This window comes from Manis pentadactyla, chromosome 1, assembly GCF_030020395.1.
Source record: "Manis pentadactyla isolate mManPen7 chromosome 1, mManPen7.hap1, whole genome shotgun sequence".
Lineage (NCBI taxonomy): Eukaryota > Metazoa > Chordata > Mammalia > Pholidota > Manidae > Manis > Manis pentadactyla.
The window spans coordinates 212,804,246-212,827,335 of NC_080019.1; the positions used below are offsets into that span (position 1 = coordinate 212,804,246).

Genomic DNA, 23,090 nt, shown 5'->3' on the forward strand with positions numbered 1-23,090 from the left:
TACAGCCCTGAACTCTTACAGACATATTTTCATCTTTATGTGGAGCTTAGAGTTTAATTGGGGAAACACACAGGTAAGTTACTATAAACTGAAATAAGAACAATTATCAATTACAAATTGTAATAAGTGTTATGATGATTAAGTAGCATTAGAAAACAATGAGAAAACAAGATGCTCTTTTTGAAGAGCTATGAACAAACTTCTGGGGTGATATATTATTTTGCTTATAATGATGGTTTTGCTATTGTATATAAGTTAAAATGTATCAAGTTTTACATTTTTTAAATATGGAGTTTGTTGTATATCCACTGAACTTTGAAAAAACTTTGTTTTTTTTTCTTTTTTTGAAGGAAAGAGAAGAAAATGGAATGGTGCTACTTAGTTTCATCACGGTAAGTTTCTCTGAAAAGGATGAAGCCAAGCAGAGAAAAAACAAGGGGAAAAGACCATTCGAGACAGAGTGAAGATCATATGTGAAGGTCCTGAATCAGGAAGAGACTGACGTACTTTAATCATGGAAAGAAAACTTGAATGTCTTATAAGCAAGGAAGAGAGTTACATAGATGAGGCCAGAAAAGAAGGCAGGGACCTTACACATAGGACATTATAGGCTGTGAAAAAGCCTCTATGAAGTTTATTCCATGTGCAACAGTGAGACACTCAAAGTTAAGAAGTGTGATATGACAGATTTTTGTTTTTAAATGGTCACTTTGGCTGTTACATGGAGAATGGGATAGGAATGGAGAAGAGTGGAAGGAGAGTGAGGACGAGGAAAAAACCAGTTAGGACTGTTTCACATCATCTTGCTAAGAAATGATGATAGTATGGCCCACTAGAGAATCATAGGAGAGGAAGACAAGTGGATTGTGGTGGTTTTAAATTATGTTTACAAATTCTTGGACACTCCTCTTTCCAAAATATGGAATTTAATTATCGTCTATTGAGTGTGGATGGAAGACAGTGACTTGCTTTAACAAATACGATATGGCAGACATGACATTCTACCACAATGTCCTGCAACAAGGCACCGTGGTTTTCTTTTGCTTGATCTCTGGGCTTTGCTCTTGGTGGAAGCCAGGAGCCATGTCAAGAGGGTACACAAGCAGCCATATGGGAGCTCCATGTGGGAAGGAAGAGAGGCCTCCCACCAATGGCCAGATGAATTTGCCGGACATGTACGTGATTGAGCCAACCTCAAAGTGGAGCCTGCAGCCCTGGTCAAGCTTTCAGAAACTGCAACCCCACATAATATCTGATTGCAAATTCCTGAGGGATCCTGAATCAAAACCAACCAGCTAAGCTGCTCCCTAACTCCTGACCAAAAAAAAAAAAAAAACCCTTGCCTAAAATTATGAATGCTTATTAGTGTTTTATGGAGGGGAGAAAAAAAAGTGGTGAATGACACTAGCATTCTTCTGCTGACTCCAGAATTCAGACAGTATCTTTGTGGAGAGGAAAGAACACTTTAGATAGATAGCCCTGCCTAAGGAAGAGCTATACTCCAAGACACACACACACAGGTTCTGAAACACTGGTCTTATTATGATAACAGCAGTGGCTGGCTAAAAACAGAAACAAGTTTGCACTTTAACAGATCAGGGGACAGAAACACACTTCAAACATTAAAAATAAGGCACTGAAACCAAGGAAACTCACACGTTGTGTTTATAAGAGCCCACTAACTGGGCTCCCAAGGACTTTAAGAATGCTTTCTGTGTTAAATCTCATACAACTAATGCCACAGCTTCTCAGCACTTTGTCAAAATATGGTATGCTTAAGGGCCTCCAGTCAGAAAATTTTATGCCAGGCTGTCTCTGTTCCAGGCCTCCATTCAGAGATTCGTATGGCCCCTTTACGTTACTTGTGTGGTATTCTGGATAGGGAGAGGTAAGTAAGACAAAGTGTTTTAAAATCCCTACTTCCAAGGCCTTTGAACATCATTAAATTGAACCAGAAAGGCAAGAGTATTATTACATGTCTTGGCCCAGAACTGATTTATACTAACTTTGGCATAGTACACAGTGTCAAAATATAATATTTCCATATATGAAAAATAATGCATGAAGAAAAAAATGATCACATGTAAAAATATGACTTACCTGAATCAATATAGCCAGGGTGCATCTAATATATCATATTGGGGCATTATAATAGTCATTTTGTGTGGGTGGGAGAGGTCCTACTACATAAGCATTTCCCAAAATACAGGATGCTTAACAAGGTATATGAGAGAATTCTTAGATTGTACAGAGGTAAGGCATTAAATAATACTGACTCACTTAAGGATAAATTCACTCCACTTTCGATTAATACTCTGAGATCTAATTAAAATAAGAACATCTCAGTTAATGCCAGCATGTCTTAAAAAACTGACTTAACATATGACAATCTTATTTTTGTGGAGAAATATAAGGACTCGGAATCAGAATAGCCTGAGGACAAGCCAGATTTTAATACATTTGTTTCTATAAAAATTCATTTCTACATTTATTTTTATTTTTATTTTTTTAAATTTATAATAATTGGCACTGCTGTGCTAAGGTTCCTTTAGGTAAAAACAACTGAGTAATACAATTTGAAATAAATTATTATACAAGGGTTATACAAATTGGATAAAAACACATGAACAAATTCTGAGGAACACTGTCCTAGAAACTTCATTTGGACTCCATTTCATTATTTTACCTCTGCAGAATCTCAGGTCCTCCATGGCAGAGTCTTACTTAAAGTTATGAAACCACAAAGTGGCAAATATAATTTTAGATTAAATTGGGTTTCCATTACACTAACATCAAAAATAGGTAAAATCTAAAACTCAAAAGTAATTTCTTTGTGTGTTTATTTTTTGGTGTTTGTAATAGCTTTCCCCCCAGTTTTATTGACATATAAATGACGTATAACATTGTGTTAGTTTAAGGTGTTTCACATCATGATTTGCTACATTGACACATTGCAAAATGATTACTAAAATAGCTGGTAATTAGTTAATATTCACTAATACATAGTTATAACTTTTTTCAGAAGTGATTTTGAATCACTGAATAAAAAATACATTTACTTTTTATTTACTGAATTGGGGATCAGTTTAGGTATTATGAAATCATAAGCAATTCTGAGGTGCAAGTGAGTGACAGTCTCCTTTTCCCTTTCCTCATCTTTAATGCAGCTGAAAAAAGCAAGTAGATGAAATTGTAAGGGAAATACCATAAATATAGAACATCAACTTTGAATGTGGCTATATTTCTAGTTAGATAAATATTATATTAAACCAAATTTTTGTGCAAATATCACGCCACTGGGGAGAAAAGCATTCCCAAAGAGGGTGTCCAAGAATTCCACTGAAGAGATAAAAGAGGAGAGTGAGTAACTAATATTTGCTTGATAATTTTTATTTTTTGAAGATCACTTGTGTGCAACTTGTATTTCTCAGTCTTATAAGTAGTTCCTAACTTCTCAGTAGAATTCTACAGAGAATATCACATCAAGTTCTGGTAAGAACTGTTGACCCAGACAAAAACTGCAGCATTTTTATTATTTACAGTTTTTCACAGAGATGTAAATTTATTTTGATTTTGCTTTGCTCTTTGAATTACCAAAATCCCCACAGGAGAGGTGGGGTTTTGTTGTACGGACAAGACTTTGATGGAAAATTTCACTCTTTTAAAAGAAGCAAGTGAGATAGCAGATACAAAGTATACACCATATCAGATTGTATGAATGAATTAGCCTAGTGAGTTTTAAACAAATAGATTAAAACCTTACTAATTTCAACTCAGAGGGAGGTAAACAGCTATAGTTTGAAGTGTTTAAAGACAGTTTCATTAGGTTTATATCTAAGTATTCTAAGCTAAGATATAATTAGACTGAGAAAGCCAAAGGAAGGTAGGACAGAAAGAGAAAGAGCACACTAGAGGTAGGCCAGAGGGAGAGGCAGTGACTATTACCCTAACTTAAGGTGGAGGAAAAAAAAAAAGGAGATGACTCAAAGGGAAATAAAATGTTGGAAGTTGGGGGACAGATACCTCCTTGGAGAAAAAGCAGAAATCCCTGGACTGTGGCTACATACAAGAAATAAAGTAACATTGGGAGGCAACATCTCCACAGTATGATTTGGTTTTCTCCACAGTAATGTAGCTGGTCAACTGGTGAGGAAGCTAAGGAAGGGTTAAGCTGCACAGACACTGGGCAGAGACAGAAAAACTGAGTTTGTGCACAGGAGACTGATTATAAAAACAATAGTGTTGCTCTAGGAGAAAACTGGTAAAGTATGAGTGTGATGTTGACCAGGTTAGGGTAGGAGAAAGATATCTGGCATTGGTAAAGCCATAACTGCATGACCTTCAGACACTTCCTTAATGATTTAGTTGTCCCTTCTATAATGCGGAGGTGATGATATTAGCCAGATTAGGGCTATCCTGAGTCCAACATAATTTATATAATGCATGTAAAGCATTTAGATGAGAGGGAGAAAGACACTAGTTATTGTTACTATCATCATCATTGTACCATCAGTAATGAGAAAGTTGCCTAGGACTCTAAGTCATGTTTTGATGGAAGAAATGTGAAAAATCAAGTAAATAATAATTACTAATAGTTAATGATAAAATGTTAGTTGAGTCACATAGTACTCTCTTCCATTTGTAAAATTCTCTATTGGGTGATCAGCAAATAGCCCAACAGACTGGGTGAATATAGAGTAATAAAATGCTTATACACATTTACATCTATATGGCTATACATAGAACAAGATACAGGTTTAGCCTTAGAATAGTATAATTAAATAAGAGCAATATCCCTCAATCCTATTTTCTTCATCTTTCCCTACCTATGAAGGAGGCTGTGGCCTGCCCCCTTTCTTTGTCAACAACAAAACTAAATACCATCACTGTTGACTTTTTTTACTGGGTTTTATCCATGATAGGTAAGCAGACATGCCTGGTTTTGGCATTATCTCTTTCCCTCTCACTCCCACTATTTTCCTTATTCTTTATTCATACTATGTAATTCAGGATCCAGTGACAATTAAGTAGATGGAAGTGTTTGCTTGAATTGGCGTCAGTGGTAATGGGGGAAGAAGGTCATTCACTTTTATTATTAATAAATGACTGCAACAGACATTATTATTATATAGGCCAGTCACTGTGCTAAACATTTTTATCTGCTTTCTCAGAGAATTAAGCAATTTCATTAAGTTCATACACTTAGTAACTATACCTAGAGAAATTCTGAACCAGATTTATCTTATCTGCTATGGGTTGTACCAAGATGGTAGCTTCTGATATTGTAACAGTAGGGTTCATTGAAAAGAACACTGTATATTGCTAAATTTATCACTTAAATCTAGCAGGATATATGAGTCAGAAACAAGTTGGTTCATCCCACAAGATTATAATCTCCTTAAATCTATGGATTAAACCACAAATACCTTGGTATGTCCAACATCTAAGAGTAGACATAATGTAGATGCTTAGTAAATTGTCATCAAATAAATAAAAAAAATTAACAAAGACTGTGTATTTTCAAGGGAACCCAAAGTTCTAACTTCAAAAAAAACTAATCTCTTCTTCAAACTTATTTGCCACTGTATCAAAATACTGTAGGATATTACTAGCCAAGTTATCTAAAACTACTATCTTCAGTGGGAAAATGGTTGATAAAGGGAGTCAAACACTTTTGTCTATAATACCCTTAATAATAAAAATCCCACATCCCTTTGTATAAAAATAATTTAGACATGTTATGATGTAGCAAGATGACAATTATCAAGGCCAAATAAAAAATACTACTACTATTTTGATACAAGTAAATCAAATGTTCCCAATATTTGGTTCTTGCTCTGAAAGCAGCTCATGTGAACTTGGAAAAATGAGTTAGTCTTTTTGTTCTCCATTTTTCTCATCTGCCCAAAGAGAGGGAACGGTTGAGGGCACAATGTTGACAATCTGTGAATTTCTGATTGTGGAAGTAACATTTTTGCTTCAATGGATTGTTATGTCAATCATTGGCCTAATCTTCAATGCTCTTTAGAAAAGAGTAATGCATTGTTCTGTGTCTCATGTTTATCCTGTTGTTTTGGCATCTGTTTCCATATCAATAAGTACAATGCATTTCTATCTGTGTTAATTCCTTTCTGGTACAGATGTCACATAGCGGAAGCAGTACATGTGAAACCAGGGAGTTTACGTTGATTTTTGTTTCTTTTTACCTAGGCAGTTCAAGCAACATATGCATTGATGCATTAACAAATCTATTTGGTATCATGCATTCTTCAGATACTCTTTGTCCAGGAAACTGTCTTTCCCTTTTTTTGTCCCATGCCCATTTGTCTGTATTGTATAAACAACCCATTGTATTTATATATAAAGTTTTATTTAAACATAGCCAAACTCGTTTGTCTGTACAGTATAAATAAACCCATTTGAATGCATGTATAAATTTTACTGAGACATAGCCATGACATACGTATTATATGCTGTCACTTTAGTACTGCAAGGGCAGACTTGAGTTTTTAGAACAGACAATATGGTCCCCAAAACCTAAAATATTTACTACCAGGTCTTTCGCAGAAAAAGTTTGCTACCCCCTGGCCTAAAAGATATCTGAATGATCTTTTAAAGTAGTGTGTCCAATAGAAAATGCAAACCATAGAAGTAACTTTAAATTTGTTAGTAATCATATTTTTAAAATTTCAATTTATTTAAGCTAAAACAAACAAAATAGATCATCCATTTCTCTTCCTCTTCTGCTTTACCTTTTCGTATCAAAACTATTTTTCAAGCTTTGGCCTGGGACATAATCCTCCTGTACATGGAAGTTTAATCACTGACTCAATATGTACTTTTAATGTTGGTCCCCAGGAATTTTGTACACACAGGTGGGCAATAAAGAGGTAGGTGTTCTGCTTCCTACAGTTGCCAATATGGGACAAAATTGAAAATGGATGATGTTGATGCTCATTCTTCATTGATGCTTCCTCAAAATCACCCTCACAGCACAGATGGTCTCTTTCCCCCCCAGTAAGGTTTCCCTCTCTTGCTTTCGTGGGGAATCCAGCATCACACCTCAGGTCAATTAAAGCCAGTTCACTCTCCCAAGAAGGCTTATGCTTTTCTCTTTGTCTCTTATTACAGAAGCTTCGATTTGTCCCAATGTCCCAATGTCCACAAAGCACACACTGGGAAGTGCCATAATGGAGTAATGCAGGAGAGACTGGGATTCAAGTTGCGAAAACAATGATCTTGATTATGCCATTACTTATCTGTGTGTCCTTAGCCAAGCCAGTTAACTTGTCTTATAGACAAAAAAAAAAAAAAAAAAGTGTGTGGGGGGGTGGGATTTGGGATAGTCTGCAATGTTGGGATCCTGTTAATCATGTATGAGGAAAGCTGGACTGAGTAACTCTGACTTCCTGACACCAAGATAGACTCTCTCAGGAGATAGTAATACTTCTGTTTGGATTTTTTCTTAGCAGAGTTTATTTTATTGAGATGTCATTCACACACTATACAATTCATCCATATAAAATGTACAATTAAGTGGTGCTATGGTCTGAATGTTTTTGTTCTCCCTACCAAGTTATACGTTGAAATCCTAGCCCCCAAGGTGATGGTATTAGGAGGTGGGGGGTCTTTGGGAGGTGATTAGGTCATGAGAGTAGAGCCCTTATACATGGGATTAGTGCCTTTATAAAAGAGACTCCAGGGAGAGATCCCTTGTCCATTTTGGACTTCTGGCCTAAAGAACTGTAAGAGATTAAATTTTTGTTGTTTTAAGCTACTCAGTTTGTGGTAATTTGTTACAGTTGTCCTAGGAAACTCGTTAAGATTTCAGTAACTCATTTTGGACTAGCCACATTTTGAGTGCACAACAGACATAGGTGGCTAGTTTCAGCATAGTTTTAAAGTCTATAGAGGGGTCTTCTGTGTCCATTTTCCAAACCTTGCTACAGAAACAAGAACTCTGGAAATTAGTCTCATTTCAGATCTGAAGGAGTGAGCCCTCTCCTTTGGAATCATTTCTTTCCAAAAGAAAATAATACATTATCTATCTTAAAAGAAAGGATTCTTGATTACCCTGAGAAGAAAAAACAAATCTAATAATCCACTAGGGGTTGTATTGCAAACTATGAAGACCTTTTTTTTCTTTTATCTCTCTATACATCTAATAGCATGTACACTATTGTTTACCAAAATGATCAGGAATTGTACTCTATTTGTAGGCTCCTGGGACATTTTTCTTTTATCTTCTACTTTCTGAAGATCCTGCTATATAGTTCTATTTCCCTTTAACATTAAGGAATACTATCTCCTTGGTATTCATTATATTACAAAACAAAGAAAGAGCACAGGCCAAAATCACACCTGTTAGAGGATCACAGGGAGTGAAACAAGGATTAGCAGAAACATTATTTCAGTTCTCAGGGCACTTCTTCAACATAAAAAGCCCTTCCTGTATACTGCCAGGTATTCAATAAGGTGCTCTGAAAACTAGACTGACTTGAGTAGAAGGGCAGCATATATAACAGGGAGAAAAGTAAACCACTGGATTATGAGTCAGAAAGTCTAGATTCCAGCTTTGTCATTCATGCCAGTCATATAACTTTGAGCAGGTCACTTACCACTCAGATGCCTGAATATAAACGTGGAAAAACGACAATCCTGCTTACTTGCCTCTCAAGAGAGTTTAGTGTAATTTTCAAGCTTTTAGATACATCAGAATACCCCCAGAGGGCTTGTTAAAACACAGACAGGGGGACTACCTCCAGAGATTCTGATTCTGTAGATCTGGGCTGGGTTCCAAGAATTTGCTTCTGGTAAGTTACCAGGTGATGTGATGCAGCTGACCCACAGACTGCATTTTAGAAGCACTGATGCATAATATTTTGCAAGACGGTATATGCTCTATGAGGACAGGGATCATGTGTCAGTAGAAATCACAGCATAAGAGTTAAAAGTCCAGGCTTTGAAGCTTGATAGACCCAAATTCAAATACTTCTTGAACATGTACAAGCTCTGATTCATTAGGCAGATCCTGTAACCCTTCCTCAGGAAATGGGCTGTTAAGAGGTTAAATGGGATACCACATTAAAGAATGTGATACTGACACAGAAATGCTTAATAAATTTATTCTTAATATTCTCATCATAGTTGTCTCTAGCCCCAACAGGTTTCTTAAAGGGACTGTTGAGCAAATATTTTATAGACCAAGAAGTGCTAAGCAAATTAAGGGTATTATTAGGGCAGTGTGGGGCCACATCCTCATCAAATTCTGTTCTTCATATAGATGAAACACCACCCAGGGGAGTGTAGTAGGAGTAAAGAATAGAAGGGTATGACCTATAAGGGAGTCTGTGTTCCAGCACATTCCATCACAGTTTTAGGAGCTCCTATCTGGACCTTTCTGTATCTTTTGTTTTTGTAAAATGCTTTTAAAATATGTTTTCATCATTTCCACCCACCAGATCCTACTCTTTTTAGGATGCCTATATCTTTGCAACTTGATACATTTCTGGCAGCTCTATCACAGAAACCTCCCCAGTCCTTTCCTGGTGTCAGACCCCCAGAGAAATGGCTCCAAAACTGGTCCCTGTCCTAGGTGCCTAGCCGCAAGGAGGGAGACCCCAAATGCTGTGGCTGCTATGCATGTAAGTGGATGCCCACTGGTTTACTGCTGATGGTAGCGTTGATGATGATGATATTAACAGCAACTAATAGTCTGTGTTACTAAGCCAAACACCCTACTGAGTGATCTATACATGTAAGTAAGTTTAATCAATTTAGGTATTTAATATTATATCCCCATTTTATAGATGAGGTCACATTGCAAGAAAGCAGGGAAAAGGCAAGAAATATGTTATAAACTCTGCTACACAACCTGCAGTCACCAAAGAAGGGCCAGACGCTAGTGTGCTAAGAAGCTAATTTGGCATCATCGTCATCAGGGTCAAGGAACAGGGACTATGTTTCACTTAAACTGTATTCTAAGAGAGTAGCAAAATGCTTAGTACTGCCAAGTCCTCAAATGACACGTTAAATGCTCAATGAATAATAGCCACACTAACTGGTGCTTGCTAAGTATCACACATTGTGCTGAATACAAAGAACATATATATGATAACAATCCTCACAAACACCCAATGGAAATAAATACACTTCAGCATAAGAGAGGGAAAAAAAATACCACAAGATTTAGGGTGATAAAATAGCTTGATCACACAGCTAATAAGGGGCAGACTTATTCATTTCATTTCAAAGGGTGTGCATGCTCTCCACTACCCACTCTGCTGTGTCTCCAAGGTGGCCTTTTCGGCAGGGCAGAAGATGTCCCAGGTTACTGCTTCACCTGCCACCCTGAAGCTCTGAGGCAGGATTATTGATCCCACATTTCAACACAGCATCATCACATAAGCTGATAATAAGTGTGTGGCAATGTTTGAATTTCACTTGTCTGTGCTTCTCCCCTCTTCCTAATTTGTTTCATTCAACAGAATTCAATTTCTTTTCTTTTTTTGGTAGATACAACATGTCCTAGACTCTTTAAATAAAGGAGTTTTATTTACAGTTAAGACATCTGACTTGGTTGAACATATCCAATGAAGCCATTAATGGTTTTGCTTCAGCAGAGGTCTTACATTGAATATTTCTAATATCTTTTGGATTGTATGACTTCTACTATATGTCCATGCCTATGAGGATATAAAACTGCCACCAGTTTCTCTATTTACCTCAACATTTTCATTACTGATTAATATTCTCCCACTGTGAGATGTATTTAAATACTTAAATTGATACTCAAAAGGAGTTTTCCATTTGCTGTTTATTATTTTCTGGGCATACTTCTCCCCATTCTTTCCATAAATTTTCATCACTGCAGTCATTGCTTTTTAATCCAGTTATTTGTTCTCTCCTTGCTAAATCTTTCTACCATTTTTGGCTTCATTTCTTGGCCATGGTTATGAGTCAGCACACAGGAAATAGGAAATACATTCTTTGGCTTCAGTCAGCATGACTGTAAGTACATTGACAAGCCAGTGTCTTAGACAGAACTATGAACTAAGAGGTCACTACAGGACTATGCTTTACAGTAACTATATGAAAACTGACATTTACTCAACTCCCTTTTATCTTAATTGAATGCTTGTTAGTTTTACAAGAAGAGAGGCAGTAGTAGGTTTAATATGTCTAGAACTGGAATTATTTGAATGCTGACTGTTGTTCTGCTTAATCTCGGGAAAAATATGAGAGTTTGAGAACTGAAATATTGTACCTGGCTGCATGGTGACACCAAACTTTGTTACTAGCTTGTGTACGCTTTCCCTCCTGGGGGCTACATGAGCATCACCAAGAAGGGAGGCTGTTTTGGCGGGTCTTGAGTTTTGCTGAATGTTTTGATTACATGGAAAGATTATGCTCATCCAGTTCTATTATCAACATCAAATACTGGGAGCTTCTGTAGTGTATTTGTGTCCTAGAATAAGCCAAAACAATACTTCAGCCTTAGTGATAAGAGATTTCCTGAACCCAAAATGCCTTCTGAAGATCAGACTCTCCATGTGCTTTGATTGCAGGTATCAGCCTTTGCTTTTCATTTTTCACTGTCATAGATTCAAACTACATCCCTGTGATTAACTATTCAGTCCAGTGTTCCTCCTTGCTCCACGTTTTGTGAACACTCACCAATCCCAGAATGTCTTTCTTGAATTATACAAGACCTTTCCTGTGCTGCTTACCCCCAGATGCAGCTGGAACAACGGCATAGATTTTTGTAAACAAATCAACAAAATGCTTGCATTTGGTGAAGTTGCACTTTTTCGAAAAGAGATAATTGCTCAAGTTGGTAAACTGCACCACAGACATGGGAATAAATTTAACTTCCCTGAGACCATGATCAACAGAGAATGCCTCAAATGAATATTTTACACTCATTCAGAGGGTTTTTAAATGTCTTCACACCTTTTGCTGCATAAGAAAATGTGGGCTTGCCATTTTATCCTTTTGTTCAAATTCTGCCAATGGGAACAGAATCAGTAACACTTGGTAAGGTATGGGGACCTATCTGAAATTTGGTATTATTTGAATAAAATTTCAAGCTTAGCTGTAACCTTCTTGGCATTCATAGCTGCCTCTCACACCATGTATACAGCTGGAACTATATACTTTTATAGTTGAAAAGGACTTAGGTATCATCTGTCCAACACTGTTATTGTACAGAGAGGTGAACTGAATCTCAGAGAGGCAAAAATGACTTGCCCAGAAGCTTGCTAATAATGAAATCAGTAAATAGTAAAAAAGCATAAATGAGTTGTTTAATAGTAAAACTATCTAGCTGCAGGATCTACATTATAATCACAGAAATAGCTATATGGAGGCCTGTGTACATGTACTCATAAATGTACTTTCATATACATATATATACATGCCATAGTGAACACTTTCACAATGTCTGTCAAAGCTATGTTTCCCATCTGGCTTCTTGCTAATTACTGACATGACCAGTGTTGGCTGCCTCTCTGCTATTAAATAGCATGTGCATATTTTTGATTCAGGTTCCCCCAAATAAAGAGACTGATGGAAGGACTTGGAAACAGTTTGCTTGAGAGATGATCCAAGGAAGCAGGAGTGAAGAAGGAAAAGGCAGAAGGAGTTACTGTGGGTAACTAGGGTTCAGACTTGCTGGGTACCACTATGGAACTGTGGGGAATGTGCCTACGAATTGCCCTTCCAAATGACAGGAGCGACGGCATTTATCTACTGATTCATGCCTAACTGGTTCTGGACTACACCCAAGGAGGGAGTTAATTTCTCATAGGTTCCCACACATGTACTTTAGAGACAGATTTGAAGCAGAAAAATGTGGAGGGGGATAATCCACCCAGCTATAGGTGAAATCAGAAATGGGCAAGGGAATATTGTACCAAGTGCATCTGAAATAAGAGTTAAAGACACACAAACTTACATTAATACTTTATATTTAAATCAAATTTTTGCATGGATTAGCCTCAAAGATGGCTATTTCACTATCTTCACATAAAGGCATGCTCTGGTTCATGGTACATCTTGAAATGGGAGCCCTGCTCTCACCTTCCATCATGCCTGGACAGGATGCAGCATTCATTCACTTAATGTACATTTAGTTATTGAATGGCACTATGTACTAGGAATTTTGAAGAAGCTAGGGATATAACATCGAACTAAAAAGACAGAAAGATTTGCCTTCATAAAGCTTCAGTCAACTAGGGAAAGACTAATATAAAGACAAACAAAATATGTAGATATTCATACATTAATAAGAACTCTGTAGGGAAATACAACAATAAGGGGGTATAAAGTGTGGGTGAAAGGGAATATTGCTATTTTAATTCATCTTTATTTACCGTGGTCAAGAAAAGCCACAGTAAGTAGGTGGCCTTTGAGCACAAATCCAAAGAAGGTGAGAGTAAAAGTGAATGGGACATTTAGGGGCACAGCATTCTTGGCAAAAGCAAGAATTAGTACAAAGTTGGAGGTCTAGTGTACTTGCTATTGTGTCTAACAACAAAGAAAAACCAAATGCTTGAAAGAAACTTTGATAACTAGCTGACTAGGAACTACACCTAGGCTGAAGACCATCTTGGTTTGTTATAAACAGCCTTTTTTATTTCAAAAATTAATTTGAATTAGTTGGTAATGTTAAAATAAAGCATTAGGAGATTTATGCATAAACATCTCAAAAAATGGGGAGACCAGGCACACAGGACTGGAGCCAGGCACTGGTTGATACTTTAATGGGATGTGTTTTCTCCAGTTTTCCAAGGTTACCAGCACTCCCATTGTATGTAGGAGTCACTATTGCTTTAAGAGCATCACTTATTTGTTAGTGGTTTTTAGGTAGTAGGGTTTTGTGGCTTGTTTAAATTGATTAAGAGGGAGAATAAGAAAACCAATTTTGTAGAGACTGAATTTTCAGACTACTGGCATCAGTGGTCCTTTTCCTTTTTTTTAAATTATTGTCAGAGACTGAATCTAGCATTTGGCAAAAGAGAACATTTTCATTGTACCATCAATTACTAATCAGTGTCCTTAAATAATTAGCAGACTTTTCAAAGTGCATCCCTTGAAGGAGTAGCCTGCTTGCACATTTGGATCTTCTTTATTACTTAGGGAAAAAGATCAGGAAAATGCATATTTGAGATTCACTAATTATGGTAAACTATAAGAGACATAAATATTTTTCTTGCAAAAGTTACCAAGAAATCTACAACCAAGAAAGTATGGGAAAGGAAAAGAATGAGCATTTAAAACAGTTACAGAAATCTGTTCAAAATTCAGAGTGTCAAGTACTATGTAAATTAATGAAATCAAGACAAATAGCAAGAAAACAAAAACATTAATTAAATCTTGACTTTACCTACACTGAAGGAGGCATATGGTAAGGGAATATTAATGCTGTGTAAAACAGTTCACAAAAAAGCTTACAAAAACGATCAATATACTGATTCCCTACAAAAAGCTACGTGAATAAAAAATATATAGACACATCTCTTAGGTGAGCATTCCAAGTTTCTCAAAATGCAGTAGAGGAGATTAATGACTTCCTTCATTTTCAACCCCTTAATTTCTTGAGGTCTACTCAGCATAGTGGGTTAAATAAATACATTGATGTAATCATATACTGAGAAATCAATTCATTGCATTATTCTTTAAAGAATATGTTTATAACAGATTCATGAGAAGTTAGAGCCAGACTGTCTCAGTTGAGGCCTTTTAGGAAGGGTCAGAGTGCATGAAAAGACTTAGGCACAGAGCCCATGGCTTATTCTTGGGGTGTGAGTGGAGAAAGGTGTATGTTCTGGCCAGATGAGGGAGAGAAGTGATAGCTTTAAAAGAGACGGCTAGGTGCCAACATGTATACAATCAGGGAATGGTGAGGATTATGAGCTCAACTAAGGCAGCTCAAGATTTGATGGTAGGGCATTATGGGGTTTATAAATGAATGAGGGTTTACATTTAGAAAAACACAGGATGCATGAAAACCAAAACTGTAAGAATCAATTTGCAGCCATGAACTGAACAAATCAACAAGATAGCTAAAAGGCTGTATATTGTGATGGTCAAAACTATGGATTCTGAAGTTAGTCTGCTTGAGTTTGGATTTTACTAGCTCTACCATTTATTGGCTTGGACACCTTGGGTGAGTCAGTCTGCTTCTTGATGCTGCAGTAATACTATTAATAATAATACTGATAAGAATACAAGTACACCAAGTGCTTAGGATAGCACCTGGTATGGAGTGAGTGAGCCACACATGCTAACATTCCATTACTACCTTTCATTGTAGCAACTGCAAATAACCTGCTCCATCAAGCTGCCACTCCATACAGTCATGGAACTGAGCCAAGAGAGCTCTAAGCCAGCAGTAACTGTGTCTGTCTTGCTCAGAATTACATTCCCAGGGCCTAATAGAACTGGCTCTTTGAAACGTACTCAGGAACATTTGAATGAATGCATGAATCAGAGTAGTGGTAATCTCAAAGTCATTTTTATATTGCAAAATGCAAATACATTCTAGGGTCCTTCGTGAACTTGGCACTCTGAAATATCAATGCAGGTCAACTAGACTCATTTCAAAAAGAGCTGGAAAGAATATCCACTATTCAAGACTGTGAATCAACTCTCAGTACATGCTGGACTTACACTGTATCAAACGCTTGAATTATGTATGCCAACTAGTAGGCTTATATTTTCCAGAAAACTTGAGAAATCAATCAATAGTATGTTTGAACTTTTTTAAGCTCTGGTCTAGTAGCTGACCATGAATATATGGTAAAAACTTCCTGTTGTTTTGCTTTCTGGCTCCTGACAAATTACAGCTGCATTGAAATGAAAAAGAAAGAGAATTGGTATCAACAGATGGAATGGTAACAACAAAGACACTGAAAGATTCTTCAGATAAATGTCTATGTGCTGACATCAAAGCAGGTAATACTTGACTATATTATTGGCTTTATTGCCAAACATTTTACAGTTGGGCACTGGGATGAGCAAAAATAACAACTTTCAAACTAAATAATGGCTCAAATGACTCTGAAAGGATCAGGTAGCTAGGTGAAACATCAATGTCTAGCTTTGGATACACCACCATGAAAAGAGTCACTAAAAGACCATCAGGAAAGTGTATTCAACAGTGTCAGCAAATGCTAGTCATAGTAGCATGCACTCTTACAAGTTTATCATTGCCATGTAAAGTGAAGGCACGCTTTTGAATTAGTGTGAAATACGGTGGAATTTTTAAATCAAAAAGTTTTTAAATGACACTCTACCTGCAAGGCACAACATGAATGACTGCAGTACCAGCAGTTCCCATGGCAACCTCATCTTCCAAGGTCAAAGGAGTTTCAAGTCCGGTAACTAGTGAATTGAATTGCTGCTTCTTTTAAGTTTTGTTCAGCCTTTAATCTGTGGGAAAGAAGAGGCATCATCGTTAGTGCGATTTGGGGCTACCTCTTGTGGTCTCTGCCAATTTACTTGAATACAAATAAAATTCACTAGTGAAAAAATACTATTGAAGAAGAGAGAAGCATATTAAATTATGAGTATTAAACAAATAAGCCTCCTTTTCTTCCAAACACTTGGGCAGGGATTACAGCTGGAGTGTCCCTCAGTCTCCTAAGTGAAGAGGCGAGTACAGCTTCTGACTACATGTGACCCCACTGAAGGCAGGGGAATGGACTATTTCTTACAAGGTCCTTCCCAGTCCCATGGTCTGCAGTCCGTTTTTATTTTCTAATTAATAATACACCCCAAAAAAGTGAATACAGAAGAACTGCCGCTGAACAAAATGGGGCTAACACTGGTGGACCTTCAAGAGAAGTTCCCAAGTTTTAGAAGGGAGTTAAGTGGGGAAAATTATGACTACTCCATCATTTCAAACATTTTTCCCCCCTATGCTCTATGTTTCATTTCTAAAATGCAGTAGAAATGTACAACTCCAGGGTCAAATGAAAGAAATCTACCAACTGCAAGTAGCTGTCTACTAGGTTCTTTTGCACAAATCTAGAGCATGATTAATCAGAGCAATTCTTCTGTTAGCCAGGAGTCTTAAAACAGAGCTCTGCGGTATAGAGAGGCTGCTTGTTCTGTGTTCCAGGAGCTGCAAAGCAGGTAACTGAATGAGAGAAGCAAGTGGGCACCCAGAGACACTCTGGAGAGTATACAGGCCTGTCCTGTCTGAAGGGGACCAGGTACTGCTCAGCTCAAGCTGATGGCTAACATGTGGGGCATATTCCCAGAGTTGCAGGAACACCTACAAGTTTTCAAGGAAAACTTGGAAATATTATTGTATGCTTAAAATCTCTCAAGTTTTTAATGTTGGTAATCAGTTCAAAATTAAAAAAAAAAACACTGTGTGAACTGAACAAAGTCATGCTGCCCTCAAGCACCAAAGTCTGTGACATGACTTTTATAAACTGAACCCACACTGCACTTGCTCTCATACACCACCCCTTCTTCCATCCACAGGGCCAGCCAGCCATATATTTATGCATATATGCAGCACCTTCTGCTTGCCAGACACTAGGTGAGGCACTTGACCTGCTAAAACAAAGATACCAACTCTAGCCTTGAGGATCTCCTGCTTCAGAAGGGCAGCTGCACAGTTTCATGAAACTGCGATATAATGTGCTACTATGATGGTAGGAGGACACTTTTGGCCAGGGAGGCTTCATAAAGGAGATAGTTCCCACTTGGGTTTTAAAAACAAGCAGAATGCTTTCTATTCTTCAATTAATCAAATAAGGGAGAAATTTAGGGAACGAGGAGACTCACATTCTCTTTGCAAATCTGGCTGTAACTAGGGGTGGGGTCCTGAGTATGCACCCACCTTGCCTCCTTCTCAAGGTTGTTTCAAGGGAAACCACCAGGATAAGTAAATGAAATTTCTTTGTTACCTACACAGCATCACACAAATGCTAAATACGACTATTATAAAAGCCCCAATATTTTTAAGCTGAAAATAACCTGGGACTTCTCATTTCACTTCTGCTTACAAGGAAAACACAGTGAGCGAACACAGACTCATATAAAAACGTGGACCAACACAAACTCTTTAATCAAGAGATCTTACTATTAATTTATACTTCATCCTCACTGAGAAGCCTTTATTTACCAGGAAGCTAGCAGAAAGTGAAGAACCATCATTAGAGAACTTGCCTTTTTCTTGTGTCCTTAAGTAGTGCAGTTTCTGATAAAGCTAGACTTAACATGTTGTGAAGACAAACAGGGCTCTTAATTTCTTATCTGCTGATGTGGCTGAAAGTGGGTAGCAGTGTCTCTAATTAGATGTGTTCAGATACTCTCTGACATGCATGGTGATTAGGCCATTTTAGATAAACAGGATGTGCTGATCAATGAAAACTATTAATGTCTTAAGCAAATGATCAGGGTATTAATAATTAATTTTGTGAGGGAAATGTCATCTCAGACCTGGAAATTGATCTACAATGTTAAGCAATTTCTTGAAGCAATTAAAATAAGCTTAGGAAATGTAACTAATTACAAAATAAAGATTTAATTCATGATATGACGCTACTTACTATGTGTATTCTGTTAAAAGTTGTGGATTTTTAAGGATGAAGGAATTCAAGAACCCAACTGGCATTTGTTTACATTCAGGTAGGTAAGGTTCACCTTCACTAATCAGAAATAATGGGGTCATTGACAATAATTTGTCCAGTGGGCAGTAGTAACCACAATGCCAGGTTTTCTGAAGGGAGAGAAGATTCATGTATCTCATGTGGGATTGTGGTGCAGGATAAAAGTTTCATAATCTTGTTTTTTTCTGCCAGAGCCAGAAAGAGGGCTGCAGGATGAGCCAAGAGTTATGGCAGTAATAGATCTCCCCTGCAGCTCCAAGCACTCTCTGGCTTATCCTAAGGTGGCTGTAGCAAAAGATAGTGTACTCAGCACTAACTCTGAGACCTTGCTCACGAATTAGACTCGTAAATCCTGAGGAGAAGGCCACACAGTGAAACAGGCCTTGGTTGCTTCCTCTGGCTAAGCTGGAAAGAAATGAGTAACTGAGAAATCTACAGGATATTTTTACACACTGCTCTACAGAGCAAAAATCTTCTAGTCTCCAACCCTTTTAAAGAATTCTGATGCTAACAGTTATACTGAAGATGTCAGTATAAAATGCTTAAGACAAAAGCATGATTCAGTTCTCCCCTTAAGAGTCCTGGTTCCCAAGAATCCACATGCAGGGTCTGATCATGTAATTATTTTAGAGCTCTATTACACTGAAATTCTGCTGGAATCCAAGCAGCTCTAACTCAGTCCAACAAATAAGTAGGTGCACTTACTGTGCAGCAGGTACAGTGCAAAATGTTGGGTGTGCAGAAGGAATGGAGGGAAGGGTCCTGTCCTCAAGGAGCTCATTGTTTACTTAGCAACAGAGTAATTAGAATTCACTACAATGCACATAATAGGTCTATTAAGTACAAAGTGCTAACAATGCAAAAGAATACCACCTAACTGAACCAGGGGTGGGGTGGGACTTCAAGAAAGTTCTCTAAAGGGGCTAAGATTTGAACGGACTCCAAAGGATAAGTAAGAGGAAGAAAATTCTAAGCCAAGTGAAAAGGAAAGCAGACATGAAACTGAGAACTTAAGAATTTAAGAGGCTAAACTGGTCAAGTTACCAAAACACAAGATGATTAAAGGAGCAGTCAGCCACATCAAGCTTGTCTCCAGCTATGTGGTTCATCTGTAAAACAATGCAAAACATCTCTATCTTCCAGGCTTATTGTAAGGATTAATGAGACTGTGTGGAAAGTACTGAGGACAGGTCCTTGACACTCAGCAGATATCCTTGTTAAAAATAACACAATACAGTCCATATCTGAGGGCCTGATCCCTAAACAGACTTCAATGTATATTAAAGAATCTGGACTTGAATCTGAAAACTAGGAGGAGGATGGGAGTGACTTTAAACTGGGGAGGGCCCTGAACATTTCACTGTATGTGGTTCTGCTTTAAATACAATACCTAGAAACTGGGAATATCTGTTTTTTCCCTTGGCTTTTCTCCTCCAGTCAATGAGTTAATCATATCTCTAATTACTAAGTATACTTTCAACAAATAACACAATTTTCAAGGTGGCGTGGCAGAAAGACAGAGTGGGAAAATGTTGGATTTGGGATTGAGGTGTTGAGTTCTTTTTTCCTGGTTTTGCCACGGGTTATCTGACTTTGGAAAAGCTACTTGAACTTTTTAAACATTTGATTGTTTGTAGATTGGGGATCATGAGCCATAGCTTCCTCACAAGTATGCCATAAAGGTCAAATGACATAGTAATTAATATATTTTTCAAAACCTATTATTGTTTAGACTCACATTCAAATTCCCCAGATTTTAAACTTATGAAGGTAGGGAATCTTTGTTTATCCACTGATATTTAAAAGGCCCATTGCCAACAGTGCATGGCACAGAATAGGCAGTCAGTAAATAGGTGCTATGTAAATAAAATAATAAATTTAACTAACCTCTTTTGTGGACCTACTGTGTGCTTTTATATATTTCCTCCTTATTAAATAAACCATCCTAACAACTCTGGAAATCAGGCACTACTCTCCTCTAAAAAATAATAATCTTGGCAATTAGACTATGAGAGGCTATGGAACTTGTCCAAGGACAAACCTAGAAATCAATAGAGCCAGTATTCAAATCTACATCTTCCTCATTCAAATATTGTGCTCTTTTCTCCCAGAGTGACAGAAATGTAAATAAAACAGTATATCTTTTAAAGCATGAGATAAGGTTGGATGGTGACACTTTTCTCTCTAACTCTGCTTTTCATGATGTCCTTCTGCAGAAGTAAAGCTAGACACCAAAAAGCAAACATGCAAAATCTGTGTAATATTTGTAATGCAAAGTATGGTGTGGATTTCAGAGCAGAGATCTTGTCAGAAGGCTACATATCACTAGTGTTAATTCAGAAGTCTTTTTGTAGCAGCACAACTGTGAATAAGTTCCTCCCTCTCTAAGTGTAAGAACAACATGAACATTTGTTTTCTTGCTAATTATTATTTCAAGTGCAGCCATTCTTAAGGCAGGAATTTTAAAAAGGATCATCCACAGTTCCCAGTTGTATAGCTGAGCATTTTCTAACTCTACAATTAACTAATGAGGGGTGCAGTCAATCACAGTGATGAGGAAGCAGTGAACAGAACTGAAAGCAAGGGAGAAATCTGGCTTCTTCAGAAAGCAACCTGCCAATCATTTCAAGGGAAAATGCCATCCAGTCAAATCTTAATGTTCAATCAGTGAACAGAGATTTATTGAGTACCCATTATTCAAAAAGCAATATGCAAATGAAAAGAGTCAAGGTCAAGGTATGCCCACCAAGGCAGGACAACTCAGCTTGTAGAACAGATTATTGACTATATAAGTTGGTTTATACATAAAATGAGTAGTACATATAATCTATACCTCCTATGGTTATAGTAGAAGACCCACAGGTCCTTTTGGGATAATGAACGTTCTTATCATATCAGTCAATCAAATTAGCTTCCTCTATTGTCTCCTTGTACCAGCTTTTTACTCTTATCAACTAGAAGACACACATTTCCATTTCTGTTTCCCTCACACCTTCCCTACTTCAGTAGAGACTGCAGTAAGTGGTGTGTTAGGAATGATAAGAAAATATGTGTTGCTTGGTGTCTCTGCCTGGATTACTTTCCCCAAGTATTTGCAAGTTCAAAGAGAACAGTGAAAAAAAGAGAAGAGATAAAGCGCCTGGAGAAGACATTTGGAGACCCACACATACGAACCAAGAGGGGGACATGCGTATAATGGAATTCCTTATTTAGGTTGTACCCACCTACCCAATGGCTGATTTAGACTTGATTTCTATCCTAAAACCATATTAGAGAGAGCTTTAAGGAATTATACAGGATCAGCTAAGGTGAACACCTTCCCCCAAGGCTTTCTAGATAAAATAGTGTCTCCCACTTGTGGCAATTCTCACCAGAAATACGATTACCATAGGCAGGTACTCTCTGGAATAAAACCTAGCTAGATGATACCTCAAGTTCTCAGTCACCGAAGTGTATCTTTTATATATTCTGAGAGCTAATGGGGTTCTACATGCTAATTTTGAAAAATATCTTATTAACATTTCTTAGAATAACTCACTGTCACTTTCTCTTTAATCCACTTTGATTTTGAACCTTTACACTTTTCTACTAAGGAGACCATCTCCACACAAAGTGCAGCAGTCCCAATAGCTGTGGTGTGATGTTTCAGAAGGTGACTGGATTGACATTCAGAATAACAGTTGCTGTCTCAGGGCTGTTAGTTAATGCTGGGCAAGTTTCTCCACCAATAGTAAAGCAGGCTGGACTGGATTGGTGCTAAGGATCTTTAAAGTCCTTAATTGCATCATTACCTCAGAAAAAGGTTGAGTATTTGCAAGATATTTAATTAGACAAATGAATGGTCATCACCAGAGCTCTTTGAGGCATCTCACAATTTCTCAGATTGCATCATTTTCCTATCTATCAGAATTGTTTGAGATGTACTGCTTTTATGTTCTACGTATGGTACTGCTACTGGAAATTGCATCCCAAACCACAAATACATATGTACTATTCATGACCTCCACTAAGTAAGTACTTAGTGTACTAATTTTAAAACTTTTATTTAACATTTACTTTCATTAAAGTAGTACATACACACTTTACACACTTAACTACTTACTCTTACTCCTCTGAGGGAACAGTTTTCTAGGGAAAAAAAGTTTTCCTGGTAGTTTCTCAACACTGATTCTTAAAAATTGCTTATACTACTATTTATTGATATTAGGCATTATGTATTATTAGTTTATTTTATGGATAATGACAATTCATCCCTCTTATACAATCTCTCTCAATGACAAATTCATGTACACAAACATACACATAAATACTCAGTTCTACTGTCGTCTGAATTTAGTTATATCCCTGAATTTGGAGAATATTTTTTCAAGTGAGCCCCATAATATACTATTTATATTTTCCTTTTGTAGTACTTGGGTTTTTATTAAAGTTAATAATTCCTCTTTATTTTCTTAGGTTTCT

The 23,090-nt window shown here is 37.2% G+C and overlaps 1 protein-coding gene across 4 annotated transcripts in view; it reads right to left on the minus strand.

The window, feature by feature from the left end:
- CNTN4 (contactin 4) overlaps positions 1–23,090 on the minus strand; it is a 979,742-nt gene that overhangs the window by 461,857 nt on the left and 494,795 nt on the right. For all 4 annotated transcript variants that reach the window (XM_036878225.2, XM_036878221.2, XM_057507209.1 and 1 more), the window contains one exon: positions 16,299–16,434. In XM_036878225.2, coding sequence (XP_036734120.2) covers positions 16,299–16,353 — 55 coding nt within the window. In that variant the 5' untranslated portion in view covers positions 16,354–16,434. The remainder of the gene's footprint in view (positions 1–16,298; positions 16,435–23,090) is intronic.